Source organism: Corythoichthys intestinalis, chromosome 17, assembly GCF_030265065.1.
Source record: "Corythoichthys intestinalis isolate RoL2023-P3 chromosome 17, ASM3026506v1, whole genome shotgun sequence".
NCBI classification, from domain to species: domain Eukaryota; kingdom Metazoa; phylum Chordata; class Actinopteri; order Syngnathiformes; family Syngnathidae; genus Corythoichthys; species Corythoichthys intestinalis.
Genome location: NC_080411.1, coordinates 2,902,718 through 2,922,001, shown reverse-complemented (window position 1 = coordinate 2,922,001; position 19,284 = coordinate 2,902,718). Strand labels below are relative to the sequence as shown.

The window sequence follows — 19,284 nt, the reverse complement described above, 5'->3', positions numbered from 1 at the left end:
TGTTTGTTTTTTAAACAATTTATTTGCAAATCATGGTGGAAAATAAGTATTTGGTCTATACCAAAAGTTCATATCAATACTTTGTTATGTACATTTTGCTGGCACGGGCCGCATTTGGCCCCCGGGCCGGACTTTGGACATATCTGTATTAACCTGTAGTGGCCCAAACATACACATGGACACTGGTGTTTCAACATAGGTTAAAATTCAATTTAATAAAGTCACAAAACAAACAGTTTAACAAAAATCTTGGGCCCAAAATTAAAGAGGCCAACATAACAAAAGGCTTCCACCAAACTGACCTCCAGACACATCTCTGTGGCCGTTTAAATCAGGGCGGACTCGACTAACGACCACTTGAAGGAGGTATGACAAATTAAACAAACATTGTCAACTTAAAACTAGGGCTGTCAAACGATTAAAAATTTTAATAGAGTTAATCACAGCTTAAAAATTAATCGTAATTATTCACAATTCAAACAATCTATAAAATATGCCATATTTTTCTGTAAATTATTGTTGGAATGGAACGATAAGACACGACGGATATATACATTCAACATACGGTACATAAATACTGTATTAGTTTATTATTACAATAAATCAACAAGATGGCATTATAATTAACATTCTGTTAAAGCGATCCATGCACAAAGACTTGTACATCTTAAAAGATAAATGTTAGTACAAGTTATAGAAATTTTATATTAAAACCCCTCTTAATCTTTTCGTTTTAATAAAATTAGTAAATTTTCAAACAAAAAGTAAACTAGTAGCTCGCCATTGTTGATGTCAATAATTACACCATGCTCATAGATGGTGCTTAACCCCATAAAATCAGTTGCACCCAAGCGCCAGCAGAGGGCGAAAAAACAAGTAACAAATGGACATGACAGTGTCATTTTAATCTGTTTGAGCGGGGCATGTGCGCTAATTGCGTCAAATGTTTTATCGTGATTAATTTAAAAAATTAATTACCGCCCGTTAACGCGATAATTTTGACAGCCCTACTTAAAACTACAACAAATGAAAAATACACATATATTCAAACAATAATTAACCAATGTGCATTAAAACAGTGAAAACTTTACTCCAAACAGTCATAATTAAATCAACTTAAATATCCCCCCTTCAGAAGAGTAGGTGCCAGATCTTACACAGCTGTGGTCGTTATCTCAAATTGGCATATAAAATCCAGTAAGCATTCAGACAAATATTAACTAAAGTGTGCACCGATTAGAAAATACAAAAAAAAATCACATAAATAATTAACAAAATCTTGAAACACTAAATTGTTTGCCTGGCACTGCCAGACTATTCTCCCTGTATTTTTCAAACACTGTGAGAATAGTCTGGGACCCGGCCTCTCGAGCAAGCACAAACCAACCGTCCAATCAGATTCGTATATTTGCGTGACGTGTCCTTAATGAGTAACGTCACTCTTGCGCGCCGAAAGTAGTTTCTACAACAACACAGATGTTGAATAAACTTCTCCATTCTCCGCTCACGCTAGTTAGTTGTCGCTTTAACAACGTCACGTCTGCCCCTGGCTGATTGGTCCACTCCACTGTGGCTTGCTCCACCCAGGGAATTTGATCCGTCGGACGGTCGCCAGACTCAATCGCTGGAACAGCGGTGAGTCTGGTGTACCAGGCAACTAAATTGTGGTGGTAGTGGTAGCCACCACATAGCCCAACAAGAGAAACGGCCCACCAACGTCAGAGAGAACATCTGGCACCTAGTGAAAGGTAGACATGTAACCCATACTCGCCGCTTTCAACCGATGTGTGCATGTTTTAGAAGTCTCGCCACGGGGAAGGAATTAGAGCATACCGGTAGTGATCGTCTAGGCTCTAGGGAAAACTACGAGGATCATAGCTAGATCCAGTGTTGTTCAGTTATCATAAGAAAATTCAACTAATTTACAAGTGTAAGACAAAATGACCTCAATACAAATAGTTTTGTTCCAGTGTTGTGCTAGATTAGATTGCAACTGTTGGGATCGATTTTGTTGGCAAATGTCATTGGTGAAATTTTAGTAGCTTTCAATTGCGTCCTCTTGTGGTGAGGTATACCTGTAGAAAAGGCTTGAAATATTTCAGAACGTTGTCAATGACATCGCCCCCCTACCCCCACCAGAGTTGGGAAAAATTCTGGAGATAATATGGACCACCGATTCAGAACAGCCGATCACAGCCACAAGATTCTGGAAGGCGATTGCTAAAGTTTCTCACTCCCAAAAATTCTACACCAAGTAAGTCCTGTGTTTACTTGTGTCACGGACCATTTTGACCTCGTTATACTTTCTTCTACAGGCAACACGATGTCGGGGAATTCCTGCCTTTCGTAATGGACCAAATCTGGGCAGTGGAGGCATCAAGCATGAGGTGGGCCAACACACATATTGGGGCTGCAGCTATCGAATATTTTAGTAATCGAGTAATCGACTGAAAATTCTATCGATTAATCGAGTAATCGGATAAAACAAATATATTTTTAGGTGAAGAGCAATTATAAATATACATGAGAAAACAAGACATTTCATCTAATCTTGAACCATTTTCAGTCAATCAGTCTTTATTTTCGATGTATATTGTTGAAAACAGCCAACAATTGCATCTCAGATGTAACTAGAATTAAAAAAAAAAAAAAATCACTGCTTTCACTCAAAAAACCTTTAGATCTTATTTAAAAAAATATATATATATGCCTAAAAATGCAATTACGCTTGATAACACACATCACTTAAAAGTTAGGATTTTTCCCACGTGTTTCAATTGAATTTCGATTTGTGTAAGCCATTTTTAAGTTCTAGTTAAGTTTTACGCTACTCTAAACTGTAAGTCCTGATAGGATTTTGTGTTTTTGCAGTGTTCAAAATAAATGTATGATACAGGCTGTTTTGGAGCACATTAGGGACCAGTGCTACTTGGTGTTTTATCCAGCAATGACTACTAAGCTAAAATTGATAGTTAGCATTATTGAGTTTTTATTTTACACCCTCATCACTCCACAAAGCTATGTTATGTTATGTTAAAGCCTGTATGTAAGACACGTTAGCCACGCATCGAAAGTGGTCATAATTAATAGAAACCTAGCCCTCCGCAGGGCTAACGTTACGTGAGCTAGTGACTCAGACAGTAACGTTAATCTTATTTATTAGCGTTTAGCGCTCTACTGCTTTAAGATGGCGGCTGTTTATTAACGCTGCCCAGACGCGGCCGAGTCTGTCATTTCGCATCTAGTTCAACAGACATGGGATCTCTATGAGACTCATCAGATGCTACCTGCTACCAACTTAACATCATGCGGGCTAGTTTTTAGCAACGTCGGCGTAGTTTGGAGCGGCTGTCGGCTGTGGAAAAGTTTTTTATATTGTTTTATTGCTTCTTCCTCTACGCACGTGACGCCAGCGCGTTGTCCCGCATTAAAAGTAGTCCGAGCAAAACGTGATGCTTAGAGCTGTCAAAATAAACGATTACTCGAGGTGAATAAAATTACTCGGATCAGTTTTTAAACTCGAGTTACTCGAGTATTCGATTCAGCTCTAACACATATTTAGGTGACGCTGTTTACTTAGTTATACAATGGTACCTCTAGATCTGAAGTCAATTCGTTCCAGGACGTTGTCTGTCAGTCGAAATGGCCGTAGGCCGAGCAGGATTTTCCCATAGGAATACATTGTAATAAGAGATCGATCGGGTCCGATCACGTCATTTTCAAAGTATCGGAATCTGCCAAAAAATATCGGCCATGCCTTTTTTCGATCGATCAATTGATGCCATTGTAGATGGATTCCATTGACGCATATGATGCCATTGATGGCCATGACGTACCATTTTTTTTCAAGGGCATTTACATTGCATTGATGCTATATTACCAGGACATGTCCTCAAATTAACACAAGATGTTTACTGTATCAATAGGGCGTGTCTCCCAAATGTCCCCAAGTTGAATTTGAAAAATTCTCTTTGTAGCCATGACGAGAATGCCAGCGTGGGAAACACCATAGCGAGAGGTGTGTAAGCACTCAATTAGCATTCTGGGTGCGAATCATAACACGAAAAATAAAATACAAATAATTCGTCGGCCGCAGAAATTTTTACCACCGACTGGAGGGAAACCAATTCCTGTCAATGCTCGGACTCGCCAAAGACCTCCGAGAGGCGCGAGTGGAACATGCAGCTTACTGTTCCTTTTGTGCAGGTTAGAAGCATGCACCAAACAAAAATAGGCCCGTGACCAAGTTGGATAACGAACGTTCCTTTCACAGGATCATACAAGAACGCTGACGCTAAACCTGGAAGAATTTTTACAGTCTGAGGGTCAGGTAAGACACCAACGCCTCGTGTAACGCTCATCTACGTAACCACTTTTTTTTTGGGGGGGGGGGGGGGGGGACTTGCAGATCTACACCACCTGCTTTGCACCCACACTCATAGAAACCCGTTTAAGCCAGGCCCCTGAAATTATGCTTATACATATCAATTGGACTCACTGGTATCTGTCCGGATCGGAAAAGCTTTCCAGTCAGCTCAAGTTTCCCCACACAGACATCACACTGCCGGCCGTGGGAGGTACGTTTCCCGGTCTCAGGATAAATGTTCAGCTACTCGTCGTTTCTAATTGTGGACCCTTTTTAGGTGACGTCGTATATGACCTATACGCGACAATCGAGCATTGGCTTTACATCCATAATGAGGACTGGGAAAAAAAGAAAACAAATCACTACCTGGCATTTTGCCAAAAACGAACTAGAGAACAGCTGCCATAAATTTGATGATTCCAGGTCTGTTATTTTTAGAAACATGAAAATCTCCATGATTTTGCCGTTTACCGGCAACTAGTTAGTTGCCAACAAAGCTGACGCTAAACCTGGACGTAATGCTGGAAGAATTTTTACGGCCTGAGGGTCAGGTAAGACATCATCGCCTCGTTTTGCGTGTTACGCTCATATACGTAACCACTTGTTTTTTTTTTTTTTGTACTTGCAGATATGCACCACTTAATTTCCCCAAAGTCCCAAAGTCATACCATTTGATTTGGACCCGTAGAGCATTTCCATTTGGGAATATTGTATTTTTTCTTAAATAAGGACCCCATAAGGATTCATTTTAGAACAATTTTGATTTTAATAATTTAATTTTTTAACAAATTTGATGTCATATGCACTTATTTATGCTTTTAAGAATTTTAGACTTCGGGCCCTTCCACGTGGGGCCTTGGCAACGCTACGCGGGTCGGCCTCCTAGTTGAAGTGGGGTGGGGGAGGAGGGGGAGGATAGGAAAAATCTATTACTGATTTTAGTATTTATTAAATATTTATATTTATTTTTTTTACCATTCACAGCTTAAAATTGATTCTTATATTTTGCAGTGGCAATGATTTTAAAAGCATTAGTTTTAAAGGGGGTAGTTTTATTTTAAAAATATCTGAAGAAAATGTCTGCGCCCGCGCAGTGTCATCCCCCTGGGGGGATGACTCCTCCCGTACCTACGAACCCAAAGTCAAAGAAACCCGTTTAAGCCAGGCCCCGGACATTATGGTCATCCGTATTAATTGGACCCATTGATATCCATCCGGATCCGAAAAGCTTTCCGGTCAGCTCACGTTTCCCCAAACAGACGTCACACTGCCGGCCGTGGGAGGTACGTTTCCCGGTCTCAGGATAACTGTTCAGCTACTCGTCGTTTCTAATTGTTGACCCTTTTCAGGTGACGTCGTATATGACCTATACGCAACAATCGAGCACTGGATTTACATCCATATTGAGGGCAAGGAAAAAAAGGAAACAAATCACTACCTGGCATTTTGCCAAAACGAACTAGAGAACGGCTGGCAGCATGCACATCAAGACTGCTGAGAAGGATGGATGAACTGATGTCATGGGCAAGAATGAAGATCAAGCCCTCCAAGTCTCGCAACCTGTCAATCAGGAGAGGGGTCAGGAATGACAGCAGCACCTTTGTTGTTGGGGGGGAGAAGATTCCACTTCTCGTAGAACAGCCCATCAAAAGCTTGGGGAGGCAGTACACCGCAGAGCTGTCCGACAAACAGATGGGCTGCTTAAACCGGGCCCCGGACATTATGGTCATCCATATTAATTGGACCCACTGGTATGCGCCCGTATCCAGAAAACTTTCCGGTACTCTCACTTTTCCCCGAACAGGCCTCACACTGCCGACCGTGGAAGGTGCGTTTCCCGGTCTCAGGATAAATGTTCAGCTCCTCATTGTCACTACTAATTGTTGACCCTTTTTAGGTGACGTCGTATATGATCTGTATGCAACAATAGAGCATTGGATTTACATTCGTATTGTGAAAAACAAAAAAGAGGAGGCAAACCACTACATCGCATTTTGCCAAAACCAACTCGACAGCAGCTGGACTAAATTTGATGATTCCAGGTCTGTTATTTTTAGAAACATGAAAATCTCCATGATTTTGCAGTTTACCACCAACTAGTTAGTTGCCATAAAAAGAGGCCAATTTCAGTTTCCTTGTTGTGTGTGTACCAAGGGTGGATTCCGTGAACACAGACATGGTGTCTTCCCATCACTGCACTCAGGAAGCCGATAAAAACGGAACCGTTGAAGTTCTTTTTTACAAGAAGCGGTAATGGGTTTTTTCTATGTCATAATAAACGGGTGTTGAACTATTACAATCAGTGTTGTTAATCTTACTTTAAAAGAAGTAATTAGTTACAGTTACTTCTCCCAAAAAGTAATTGACTCTGTTACCTCAATGCAAGAGTAATTAGCAGGGATGAAAGTGGGCCTGAACGGCGTACCGGCATGAAATTTTGAGGCCGAATGCTGTTCCAGCATATGGTGCTTTGATCCCGAAAATATGACTGCAACTGTCCAAACCCCATGTTTGGAATTTTTTTTTTTTTTTTTTTTTTTTTTTTAAACTAACATCAGATTTGCATACAAAAGTATTAACAAGAAGCCTAATAAAAAGCTTGTGTAACGTAATTAGGGCTGCAGCTATCGAATATTTTAGTAATCGAGTAATCGACTGAAAATTCTATCGATTAATCGAGTAATCGGATAAAACAAATATATTTTTAGGTGAAGAGCAATTATAGATATACATGAGAAAACAAGACATTTTATCATTTTCAGTCAATCAATGTCTTTATTTTTTATGTATATTGTTGAAAACAGCCAACAATTGCATCTCAGATGTAACTAGAATTTAAAAAAATGACTAATTCACTGCTTTCACTCAAAAAACCTTTAGATCTTATTTATATATATATATATATATATATATATATATATATATATATATATATATATATAAACACACCTAAAAATGCCTTTACGCTTGATAACACACATCACTTAAAAGTTAGGATTTTTTCCTACGTTTTTCAATTAAATTTCTATTTGTGTCAAGCCATTTTTAAGTTCTAGTTAAGTTTTAAGTTAGTCTAAACTGTAAGTCCTGATAGGATTTAAGTTTTTGCACTGTTCAGAATAAATGTATGATACAGGCTGTATTGGAGCACATCAGGGACTAGTGCTACTTGGTGTTTTATCCAGCAATGATTACTGAGCTAAAATTGATAGTTAGCATTGTTGAGTTTTTATTTGACATGCTCATCACTCCACAACGCTATGTTATGTTATAGCCTGTATGTAAGACACGTTAGCCACGCATCGAAAGCGGTCTTAATTAATTGAAACCTAGCCCTCCGCAGTGCTAACGTAAGGTGAGTAACGTTAATCTTATACAGTATATTAGCGTTTAGCGCTCTTTATTAGCGCTTAGCGCTCTACTGCTTTAAGATGGCGGCTGTTTGCTAACGCTGCCCAGACGCGGCCTAGTCTGTCATTGCGCATCTAGTTCAACATACATGTGATCTCTATGAGACTCACTGGACGCCACCTGCAACTAACGTAGCATGAGCGGGCTAGTATTTAGCAACGTCGGCGTCGTTTGTAGCGGTTGTCGGCTGCAGTAAGTTTTTTTTTTTTGCTTCTTCCTCTACGCACGTGACATCAGCGCGTTGTCCCGCATTAAAAGTAGTCCGAGCAAAACGTGATGCTTAGAGCTGTCAAAATAAACGATTACTCGAGGTGAATAAAATTACTCGGATCAGTTTTTAAACTCGAGTTACTCGAGTTGCTCGAGTATTCGTTTCAGCTCTAAACGTAATCCATTTCCACTGATATTATTCATACTACGTAGTTCTTCCCAGCGCCTCTCTCTGTATCTGACAAGTTGCGTCGCTGAGCACATGCAGGCAGCAAAAAAAAAAAAACAACCAGGACTCTGCTGTCTGTTCAATCGGCTGACATGTGATCAGCAAGGATAGCTAGCTCTGATTGGTTCAAATGCACGGTTTCTTTCCCAAAGAGATTAGACTGCAAAACAGGGGACTAAGACGAGTGGAAGAGTGGCCTGAGAGGTGCGGTTTTCAGCCAGACTACTCTCTGTTCTTTTGGATAAACAAATACAGTGGTACCTCTACATACGATCACTTCGACACACGATCTTTTCGACATCCGACGTAAAATTTGAGCCGCCATTTGTTTCTACATCCGACGAGTTGCTCGAAATACGACGACATGACAGCACTGCAAACGAACCCACGGTGGATTTTCTTATGTGAGAAATCAACACAGTTTTCAAAAAAAGTTGATACAGTTGGAGAAACAAGGAAAAAAGTGATGCTTACCTTTGAAATGAAGATGCAAGTTATAGAAAAATATGAGCTTGGGGTGCGCGTCCCTGAACTGGCTCAACAATACAGCTCCATGATCCTCTTATGACCACTGTTCGCCACTATTTATAAGTTAAGGTGACAATTATTATTGTGGTAACATTGCCAAGGAAATCGCCAGCTTTGTCACGTTTTTATCATTTATTTAAGAACTTATCCAACACAAAATGCTCATTGTCTTAAGCAGTTGACTGCTCTCAGGAAAACGAAAGTATTATCTCACTGGAGATAGGTCGGTGCGCACCTTCGCGGTGCGTTCAGGGACAGTAAAAAGTGTCCGCCATATTAGAATCCGATTCGTTACATTATTTTCAGGAATAATTATTAATTCTTCTTCTTCTTCTTATATTATTCATTTATAACTTATTTGTTTTTCTATGTTTAATTGCCATTTGTAACAGTGCCAGCAGTATTTATTAAGAATTTAGTGTATGTTTTTAGGCTTTGGAACGAATTAATGGAATTATAATGTATTCCTATGGGAAAATCCTGCTCGACATACGACCATTTCGACTTACAAACAAGGTCCTGGAACGAATTAAATTCGTATGTAGAGGTACCACTGTAGAAGGGGGGAAAGAACATGCTTGTTAAATTAATGGGGAAATGCAACGGGAAATGGATCAGTTCAAGAGAAAGGAAAGAATTGATTTTATTTTAACCTTCCATGTTAATGTGAACTTTTGACTTATTTCTTTATCATTTAAAAAAAAAAAAAAAAAAAAAGTCAATGTTTTCTTCAAAATATATTCCATTTCACTGTGCACAAGGTATGTCATTTGCATTTAGTTTTTGTTAACGTATGTTACTCGTATTTAAAAAAAAAAAACAAGAAGTCAATGTTAATATAATCTTCAATTTCAAAGTACATCCTATGTTCTTGAATAGTTCAAATTGAGGTTTTGCTTATACGTATCTGCAGAAATGCGAGGGGTGTTCTCACTTTTGTGATGAACTGTAGGTCGATTCAATTGATGCCATTGTAGATGGATTCCATTGACGAATATGATTCCATTGATGGCCATGTACGTACCATTCATTTTCAAGGGCATTTACATTGCATTGACCTGATATCACCAGGACATGTCCCCGAAATTAACAGAAGATGACCTTCTATCAATAGGACGTGTCTCCCAAATGTACCCAAGTTGAATTTGAAAAATTCTCTTTGTAGCCATAAAGTGAACGCCAGCCAGTTGGAAAACGCCATCGTGAGAGGTGTGTAAGCACTCAATAAGCATTCTAGGTGCGAATCATTACACGAAAAATAACATACAAATAATTTGTTGGCCGCAGAAATTTTTACCACCGACTGGAGGGAAACCAATTCCTGTCCATGCTCGGACTCTCCAAAGACCTCCGAGAGGCGCGAGTGGTACATCCAGCTTACTGTTCCTTTTGTGCAGGTCAGACGCATGCACCAAACAAAAATAAGCCCGCAGCCAAGTTGGATAACGAACGTTCCTTTCACAGGATTATACAACAAAGCTGAGGCTGAACCTGAACAAAATGCTCAGATAATTGTTACAGCCGGATGGTCAGGTAAGACATCGACGCCTCGTTACGCGTGTTACGCCCATCTATGTAACCACTTGGTGGTTTTTTTTGGACTTGCAGATATGCAGCAGCTGCTCTGCACCCAAAGACACAGACACCTGCTTAAGCCGGGCCCCGGACATTATGGTCATCCATCTTAATTGGACCCACCGGTATGTGTCCAAATCCAGAAAACTTTCCGGTGCTCTCACTTTTCCCCACACAAGCCTCACACTGCCGACCGTGGGAGGTGCGTTTCCCGGTCTCAGGATAAAGCTTCAGCTACTCGTTGTTGCTACTAATTGTTGACCCTTTTTAGGTGACGTCGTATATGATCTATACGCAACAATTGAGCATTGGATTTACTTCGTAGAGCGGAACGCATTCGGAAACGCAACAGGCGGAAGCAGAAGGAGCGAAGTAGCTTCTTCAAGGATCCCTTTAAGCATGCCAGACAGCTGCTGGAGGAAAAGAAGAGTGGCAAGCTCGAAACCACCAGGGAGCAGTTGGAACAGCATGTTAGAGACCAGTATAGCGATTCTCGAAGGAGTGTCCCCTTAGGAACTCCAGTATACGTACCCCAGCCCGCACAGCCGACAGCTGAGTTCGACATCAAGCCTCCAAAGCTCAGCAAGGTCCGGCAAGTTGTGGAGAAGGCAAGATCCTCTTCTGCACCAGGCCCTAATGGAGTTCCCTACAAGCTCTATAAGAAATGTCCCAAGGTGCTAGAGCTGCTATGGTACCTAATGAGAACTGCTTGGAAAAAGCAACCCATTCCAACCGAGTGGCAAAGAGCTGTAGCAGTTTTCATTCACAAAGAAGCAAACTCCAAAGTCATCGGCCAGTTCCGTAGCATCGCCCTTCTCAACGTAGAAGGGAAGATCTTCTCAGTACTAGCAAGAAGGATGGCCAACTACCTGCTCGAGAATGGTTACATCGATACCGACTGCCAAAAGGCAGGAGTGCCAGGATTCCCCGGATGCGTGGAACACTCCACAATGATCTGGGACCAGATCCAGAAGGCTAAACAGGAGAAGACTGACCTGCACGTCGTATGGCTTGACCTGGCCAATGCGTACTTGTCAGTCCCGCACCAGCTGATCAATTATGCCATGGACTTCTTCCACATGCCCACCTGCGTCAATAACATGGTAGCACAGTACTTCGGCAACCTGCAGATGTGTTTCTCCGTAGAAGACTTCATCACGGGGTGGCAGCGGCTTGAAGTTGGAATTGCGATGGGCTGTGCCATTTCACCAATACTGTTTGTTACAGCGTTTGAAATAATCCTCATCGGTGCAAGGCAAATGGTAGGAGGGATCAAACTGCCAACTGGTCAAAGGCTTCCCCCACTAAGGAGCTATATGGACGATGTCACCACCCTCCTCCAGACAGCAGCATGCACATCAAGACTGCTGAGAAGGATTGATGAACTGATGTCATGGGCAAGAATGAAGATCAAGCCCTCCAAGTCTCGCAACCTGTCAATCAGGAGAGCGGTCAGGAATGACAGCAGCACCTTTGTTGTTGGGGGGGGGAGAAGATTCCACTTCTCGTAGAACAGCCCATCAAAAGCTTGGGGAGGCAGTACACCGCAGAGCTGTCCGACAAACAGATGGGCTGCTTAAACCGGGCCCCGGACATTATGGTCATCCATATTAATTGGACCCACTGGTATGCGCCCGTATCCAGAAAACTTTCCGGTACTCTCACTTTTCCCCGAACAGGCCTCACACTGCCGACCGTGGAAGGTGCGTTTCCCGGTCTCAGGATAAATGTTCAGCTCCTCATTGTCGCTACTAATTGTTGACCCTTTTTAGGTGACGTCGTATATGATCTGTATGCAACAATAGAGCATTGGATTTACATTCGTATTGTGAAAAACAAAAAAGAGGAGGCAAACCACTACATCGCATTTTGCCAAAACCAACTCGACAGCAGCTGGACTAAATTTGATGATTCCTGGTCTGTTATTTTTAGAAACATGGAAAATCTCCATGATTTTGCCGTTTACCGCCAACTAGTTAGTTGCCATAAAAAGAGGCCAATTTCAGTTTCCTTCCTTCCGTGTACCTAGGGTGGAGTCCGTGAACGCCGACGTGGTGTCTTCCCATCACTGCACTCAGGCAGCCAAAAATAACGGAACCATTGAAGTTCTTTTTTACAAGAAGCGGTAATGGTTTGTTATATGGTATGTTATAATAAACGGGTGTTGAACTATTACAATCAGTGTTGTTAATCTTACTTTAAAAGAAGTAATTTGTTAGATACAAATTACTTCTCCCAAAAAGTAATTGACTCTGTTACCTCAATGCAAGAGTAATTAGCAGGGATGAACGGCGTACCGGCATGAAATTTTGAGGCGGATTGCTGTTCCAGCATATGGTGCTTTGATCCCGAAAATATGACTGCAACTGTCAAAACCCCGTGTTTAAAAAAAAAATAGAATAAAATAAACTAACGTCAGATTTGCATACAAAAGTATTAACAACAAGCCGAAAAAGGAGCTTGTGTAACGTAATACATTTCCACTGATATTATTCATTCTACGTAGTTCTTCCTAGCGTCTCTCTCTGGCTGCTTTCCAATCACGGTTTGATTTCCCCTTGCTCACTTGCCCTAAGCACTTGCTATGACGTCACACGAAGGCCACTTGGAGGGCGGAGGGAAAGTGGGCCGAGGGGGAGCGAAAGACGTAAATGGAAAACACCTGCCCTCGTTCACTCACAGGCAAGAAAATCGGGAAACAACCACAAGGTTTTGGAGTAGCGCTATACTGCCAATTCCAAATCAGTGGCGCCTCCAGAAATTCTTCATAGGGGTGGCTAAATGGGGCCACTTAAAACCTTGAGGTGGCACACCAAAAAATAAAAGCCATAATTTCAGGTCCTACACAACTAACACTGGCAGAAACTTTTGCTATGCGTGACAAACTGGCACTCGACAGTCCCAAAGCCCAGGGAATAACAAGAGTCATTGCCGAAGAATTCATTCTGGATGACGAGCCATTATCTCTCGTGAGTAAAGACGCACCATCCAACACTTAGAACCACTGTACAACATGCCCAGCCGTCATTACATCCTTGAGCGATTTGGCCGTGGAGGATTAGAGAACGATTCACAAACATCTAAATTCCGATTATTGAAATATGTCAAGTAAAGCGGAACTAATACACAGCGCGGTCTTCAGGACGCAATGAGAAACGGACCGCATTGCGTTCCGAAAGTCAACATAATGCTTGTCATAGACCCGGGTAATGCCAATGCTCAACTCACGGCTTTAGCTCAACTCATGCCGCTGGATAAAAAACACAAGAATACATGACAGCTGCTGACAGCCGCTACAAACTACGTCAACGTTTTACTGGAGATAATAGATATCATATGTATATAGAACTAGATGCAAAACGACAGACTCGACTGCGTTAGCAACATTGAAGTATTGAAAACTAGATGCGTTAGTAAACAGCCGCCATCTTAAAGCAGAAGACTTCCCTAGTAGGCTGTTGTGAACCTTCCAAGCGAACCTAATTAACTTTTTATCTAAAATACTCCTAAATCGGCAAAATCTTGACTTGAATCGATCTTCAAAACAGTTTTAAAACTTTCATATGTCGAAAGTAGACAGAAGGGAAATTATGGAATAACGGGAACAACTTTAACAGTTGATTCACAAAATTAAATGAATTGAATGTAGTTTAAAGCTGCTGATACAGAATGGGGACTTGAGTATTTTATTTACAGTTTTAAAATGTTAACTTGATACTTAAATAGTCGTTTATTTAAACCTGAGAGGCTTTTTATACAATATTTGTAACTAATGCACAAAACATTAAAAGCATCTAATAGCTTGGGGGGTTTGTGGGATTTTCCACTGAGGTTGTTTGTGTGTTTTATTTTTTTAAGACAGTTAACAATGTTATTTGGACGTTTCACTGACTGACTATGCCATTTTTGTTTGTTATTTATAATGTTTTGTGTTTGTCACTGAATAAACAGGTCAGTTTTTGTTACCAACCGTTGTGTGTTATTCAAACTCATCTAATTCAGCTGGCTAGTTGTTATCAAGAGTACTAAAACCCTTTTCAAAATAAGTCTGACAACTAAGTAAGGAAGCTAAATAACTTTAAACTTTAATACATGCTCAGATAGGCCGGTATCGGATCGGAAGTGCAAAAACCTGGATCGGGACATCCCTAGTCCATAAAAGTCCAGTCAACATTTTGAGTTCCGCAGCTACTACAAATGGCCAACAAATTCATCGGGGGGAGCCGTGGTCAGGCCTGGCCACCCCCTGGTGGCACCATTATTCTACATCGCACAAAATGCACGGCGACTCATGTCAATAAGCCAGAGAGGTATTCTGCGCTTGATGGCAATACGTCGATACCAGGGAATTATCAAATTATTAGTTTTGTCTCAAACTTTATTTGGGCAATTCTTTATTTGTCGATACCTTATGATTTGTAAACAAATTTGTTGTTTAAATGCATTTAATCTATTTAAAGTTTAGTTTCAGTCCCTCCCAATGCTATTTGATTGACAGACCATTCCTTTTGTTAAAAGCAAAAGTAACTTATGGCAAAAGTGAAAGTCAATAAACAAGTTTATTATTATTTATTCATTTATTCCTTGCGCATTTCTCTAATCTAGCGCAACACAGGAACAAAACTATTTGTATTGAGTTCATTTTGTCTACATTTGTAGATTAGTTGAATTTTCTTATGATAACTGAACAACACTGGATCTAGCTATGATCCTACTATCACTACAGGTATGCTCCAATTCCTTCCCCGTGGCGAGACTTCCAAAACATGCACACATTGGTTGAAAGCGGCGAGTATGGGTTACATGTTTACCTTTCACTAGGTGCCAAACGTTCTCTCTGACGTTGGTGGGCTAATTCTCTTTTTGGGCTAATAGGATCAAATAGTTCCTCAGGTCAGGTGTGTTACTCAAAACACTGAATGGCAGCGTTCATGAACCACTGCAACACAAACAGATCCCTCAATCAGGTTAGATCAATTGTGTGGTTTATTGTGTGTGAACTGCAACCTACCTTTGCGTTTGTGATGATAAGTCTTTTAATTACCCTCCTAGGAAATTGTTGCTTAAGATGAGGTCATGAAATCTAAAAAAAAAAAAAAATTAAATGTGGGCTAAATGCTATATCGCAGGCTTTTCACAATATAAAATAAGCCTGCAATTCTATAATGTATTAAAAACTTGTTACATGACGATTATGGCTAATATTAGGTCTGCTAGAAAGCTAGAAAGTATTGTTACGGGGTAGTTTTGATGTTCGTAATAAGCCTGTAATGCTAAATATAAGTATTATAATTATGACTGTCAAACGATTATAATTTGTAATCGAGTTAATTACAGCTTAAAAATTAATTAATCGTAATTAATTGCAATTTATCGCAATTCGAACATCTATAAAATATGCCATATTTTTCAGTAATTATTGTTGGAATGGAAAGATAAGACACAAGATGAATATATACATTCAACATACGGTACATAAGGACTGTATTTGTTTATTATAACAATAAATCGACAAGATGGCATTAACATTCTGTTAAAGCGATCCATGGATAGAAAGACTTGTAGTTCTTAAAAGAAAAATGTTAGTACAGGTTATAGAAATTTTATATTGAAACCCCTCTTAATGTTTTCGTTTTCATAAAATTTGTAAAATTTTCAATCAAAAAATAAACTGGTAGCCCGCCATTGTTGATGTCAATAATTACTTACACAATGCTCATTGGCGCTGAAGCCTATAAAATCAGTCGCACCCAAGTGCCAGCAGAGGGCGGCAAAGCTCCATAAAACGCAATTAACAAGTGAGAGTTTCACTGTACCGTCATTTAAATGTGTCTGAGCAGGACATCTGCGTTAATTGCGTCAAATATTTTAACGTGAGTAATTAAAAAAATTAACGCCCGTTAACGCGATAATTTTGACAGCCCTAATTATAATCTCACTATGAGACATTTTGTAAGAATGGATGTTTTATTTTAAGAATTCTTTGCAAGACCAAATTGCGTGTTCCATTGGCAGAATTTTCTTACTTGTTATAAGCAAATCTTATTTCAAGACATTTTTTACTTGTTTTAGAAGAGACATTTTCCCAGTGTAACAACCTATAGATTTTTTCAAAATATGTATCTGTACGTGTGTCTACATGTGTACATGTACCTTTGGAGCGGTCCTCACTTTCCTCTCGGCGCCGTTTGATGGCTATAATGTAAAACATAATTTGTCTTAAAAATCTTCACACATATAGATCAGCCTGATGCATTGATCCTCATTGTATGGCCAAATGGTGAGCTAACCTTTGGACTTGTATGGCCCACCTTTGGAGCTGCGCCCCGCTTCCTCAGACTGCTGTCAGCCCCTTGCAGTTGCTGCATTTGTCTCAAAAAATTCACACGTTTTCTTTCTAGATTCACAAAAATATATCCTCGAATGTCTTCCTGACCACATTTGACCACTATCGATCATCATTGCTAACCTTTGGACTTGTATAGGCCATCTTTGGAGCTGCTCCCCGACAAAGCACCGGGTCTTCCATAATCTGCAAGTGAATCCACCTTTAGAAACTACAATACGGACACACAATGACGGACAATATGGCGGCACAATACAGCGATCACATGATTGTGTGACGTTGGTAATTGGGGTCTATATACACACATGCAGACAAGGGGTAACGAGACAACGAGGAACAGCTGGGTAATACAGGAGGACTCACAAGGAGCAGGCACAACAGGTGAAATCAATGGGTAATCACAGGGACAAGTCACACTAGGAAAAAAAACAACACAAAACCTAACAGCTGCACCACTACCGTAGCGTCTCTCTCGTTTTTTGATGACGTAATTGCTGCATGAATTCCGATTTGAGAGACTGGACAGTACAGACCGCCGCGACAGTCTGGAAAAATGTGGCCCAGATCGGATTTGAACCACATACGAAAGTGACCCAGATCGGATTTGAAATGGTCCAGTTCTATGCGACTTGTCACATTCAGTCCGTCAAGTTAATGCCTCACTCGAGTCGGAAAAACACAAAAAAATCGGATTCGTGCATTAAGACCTGTAGTATGAATGTAGCCTTAGATTCTTTATTAAAGTACAAATAAACATGTAAATAACAAGAATTAATCACACATGAACACTGAGGTCAAATGCTGATAATACTATCAGTTTTGTTAGTTCCACACAGTACATATTCTAGGTACTTGATAAAGGTCAACTTACTTGGTGACTTTATGAGGTAGTTGTAGATGTTTCCGAACTTCACTGCAAGCAATTCCTTTGGATTGTTTATCCAGCTATCAGCTGCGACTTTGTATGGGCAGATTTGCAGGCCAATACACGCTAATTTTAAGTTGTTTCGCCTCCTTGCGTCTGTTGGCAGTGATTCATGATAATAATAAGTCATGTTTAAGACGTTATTATGAAAAAAGACGCAAAACACTGCTGAAATATATGAATTTCAGACGTTTGTCTACGGATGTATACCTGTGCGTGTCCCCACTCTCAAAATGGCGACACGTTGCTCTGCGAGATGACGTCATCGTTAAATCACATCGACTGCGTGAACGGCTCCTCGACTTCGGCAGCCAGCTAAACCGACAAAGAAAAATGTAGGCCCAAACTCCTTCCTCTCATTTATTTCTTTGTGTGAACGTGTGTGGCAAAACTGAAACATACATAAAACACCAATGTTATACACAAAATACATGGTTTCTATACTATATCGTGTGTAAGTAAAAAAATAACAGAATAAGTGGCTCCGTTAGGAGCAAATGAAATGAAGCGGCTACTTTAGCTTAGCACAAAAACGTGTGGGTTCGCGCCACTTAAATAACAAATTAACAGAAAAGATAAATCAAAACGACATCTGACCCATTGCTAAAACGTACAAACTTACAGAATTTGTTCTGTCGAGGGTTCCCAACGACGTATGGCGCAGGGAAAGTGTGTACCGTCTTAAAACTTTAAAGGCCTCAAACACGCTACACTAGTGTTGTATCGGTCGCGAACGATTCGTTCTTTTTGAACGAATTGTTTGTGTGAACGAGACCGAACTAATCACCATCTGCACTGATTCGTTCTATGAAGTTGGTGCTTGTTCACTGCGTGGGAGGGCGTTGAGCAAGCGGCAGCGTCTTCTGACATCGCACACGACCAATCAGACGCCAGCCTCATCGCAGGCAGGGGAGGGACCGGAAACAGAATCAGGGCGTATGTCACTCACTTCCACGTGTGGCCAATGAGCAGCCAGCGTGCAGGCAGGGGGCCAAGACTGAGTTTTGTCACTTCCCGTTCAGTGACTCGGTCCTCCGGCTCCTGACCTAGCTTGCTGCTAACTTGTCTTTCCAGTAATGACTATGCGGTGAACGAATCAAAAAATGAAAGGAAAGGACTTTGTCACATATTTGTTAACGTGGAGCCTATCAAATGCAGCTCAAAAAGACAAAAACACCACACAAATCTAGCGAGCATGGTTTAGTGTACTACTTTTCTCAACAGACTCGCGACTACCTATTACGACATACTATCAAATTTACAGTAATTTAAAACACGGGTAGCTACGAAGCAAGCAAAAGCTGAGCTGCGGTCGCGTGACGGCAATGAAGGGGGCAAAGAACTGTCACTATATGGAGGCTTCATGGCAGCGATATTTACCTCATATGTGCACAGAAAAAAAGAATATTTAGTATGATCACCATAATACTGATTTACAATGAAACGGTATATACATGTCCATTTTTTCCAAGTGTTTTATTTTATTTTTTTTCGTGTCAGGTGTTGGTTGGTTTGACAAATTATGTCAATCCGTCCATCATGTGCTACTCAAGTGCCCCAAAACAACGCACATGGACACGGGAGATGTCGCAATATGTCTACATTTTTCTTAACAGACTAATGAGGGTAGAAAGGCGACATCGTAAAGAGCAAGCAATCATTTCTCTTCAGCATTTGACGAGCTGAGATGCGGG

At 40.6% G+C, this 19,284-nt stretch overlaps 1 protein-coding gene and 1 long non-coding RNA gene across 5 annotated transcripts; one reads left to right on the top strand and one right to left on the bottom strand.

Annotated features, from left to right (window-relative positions):
• Nucleotides 1–4,767: 4,767 nt before the first annotated feature.
• Nucleotides 4,768–10,738, top strand: LOC130905708 (ubiquitin carboxyl-terminal hydrolase 31-like). Of its 4 annotated transcripts, none has more exons than XR_009061145.1 (9): nt 4,768–4,917; nt 4,995–5,649; nt 5,716–6,194; nt 6,264–6,408; nt 6,521–6,616; nt 9,910–9,953; nt 10,032–10,277; nt 10,353–10,521; nt 10,591–10,738. XR_009061145.1 is itself a non-coding variant. In XM_057819325.1 (9 exons), the coding sequence occupies exons 3-8, from the start codon at nt 5,870–5,872 to the stop codon at nt 10,254–10,256; spliced, it is 768 nt and encodes a 255-aa protein (XP_057675308.1). In that variant the 5' UTR covers nt 4,768–4,917; nt 4,995–5,649; nt 5,716–5,869; the 3' UTR covers nt 10,257–10,277; nt 10,353–10,498. The 4 variants fall into 4 exon arrangements, 2 of the variants coding, with proteins under 2 accessions (XP_057675308.1, XP_057675307.1); XM_057819325.1 differs by lacking the exon at nt 10,591–10,738 and having other exon boundaries at nt 10,032–10,141; nt 10,209–10,277; nt 10,353–10,498; XM_057819324.1 differs by lacking the exon at nt 10,591–10,738 and having other exon boundaries at nt 10,353–10,543.
• On the bottom strand, nt 7,323–18,350 carry LOC130905709 (uncharacterized). Its single transcript, XR_009061147.1, has 8 exons — nt 18,213–18,350; nt 17,801–17,981; nt 17,537–17,686; nt 16,789–16,851; nt 16,610–16,716; nt 16,473–16,514; nt 15,331–15,402; nt 7,323–15,258 (listed from the first exon to the last, which is right to left on the bottom strand). It is a non-coding gene; the product is annotated as an uncharacterized LOC130905709 (long non-coding RNA).
• Between the last annotated feature and the right edge of the window lie 934 nt (nt 18,351–19,284).

Excerpts from the sequence above, each read along its gene's own strand:
- LOC130905708 (XM_057819324.1), top strand. The coding sequence starts at position 5,870 with ATGGATGAACTGATGTCATGGGCAAGAATGAAGATCAAGCCCTCCAAG. Across the intron at positions 6,617-9,909 it reads GTTCTTTTTTACAAGAAGCG|CCATAAAGTGAACGCCAGCC; the intron begins GTAATGGGTTTT and ends TTCTCTTTGTAG. Across the intron at positions 10,278-10,352 it reads TGTTACAGCCGGATGGTCAG|ATATGCAGCAGCTGCTCTGC; the intron begins GTAAGACATCGA and ends TTGGACTTGCAG.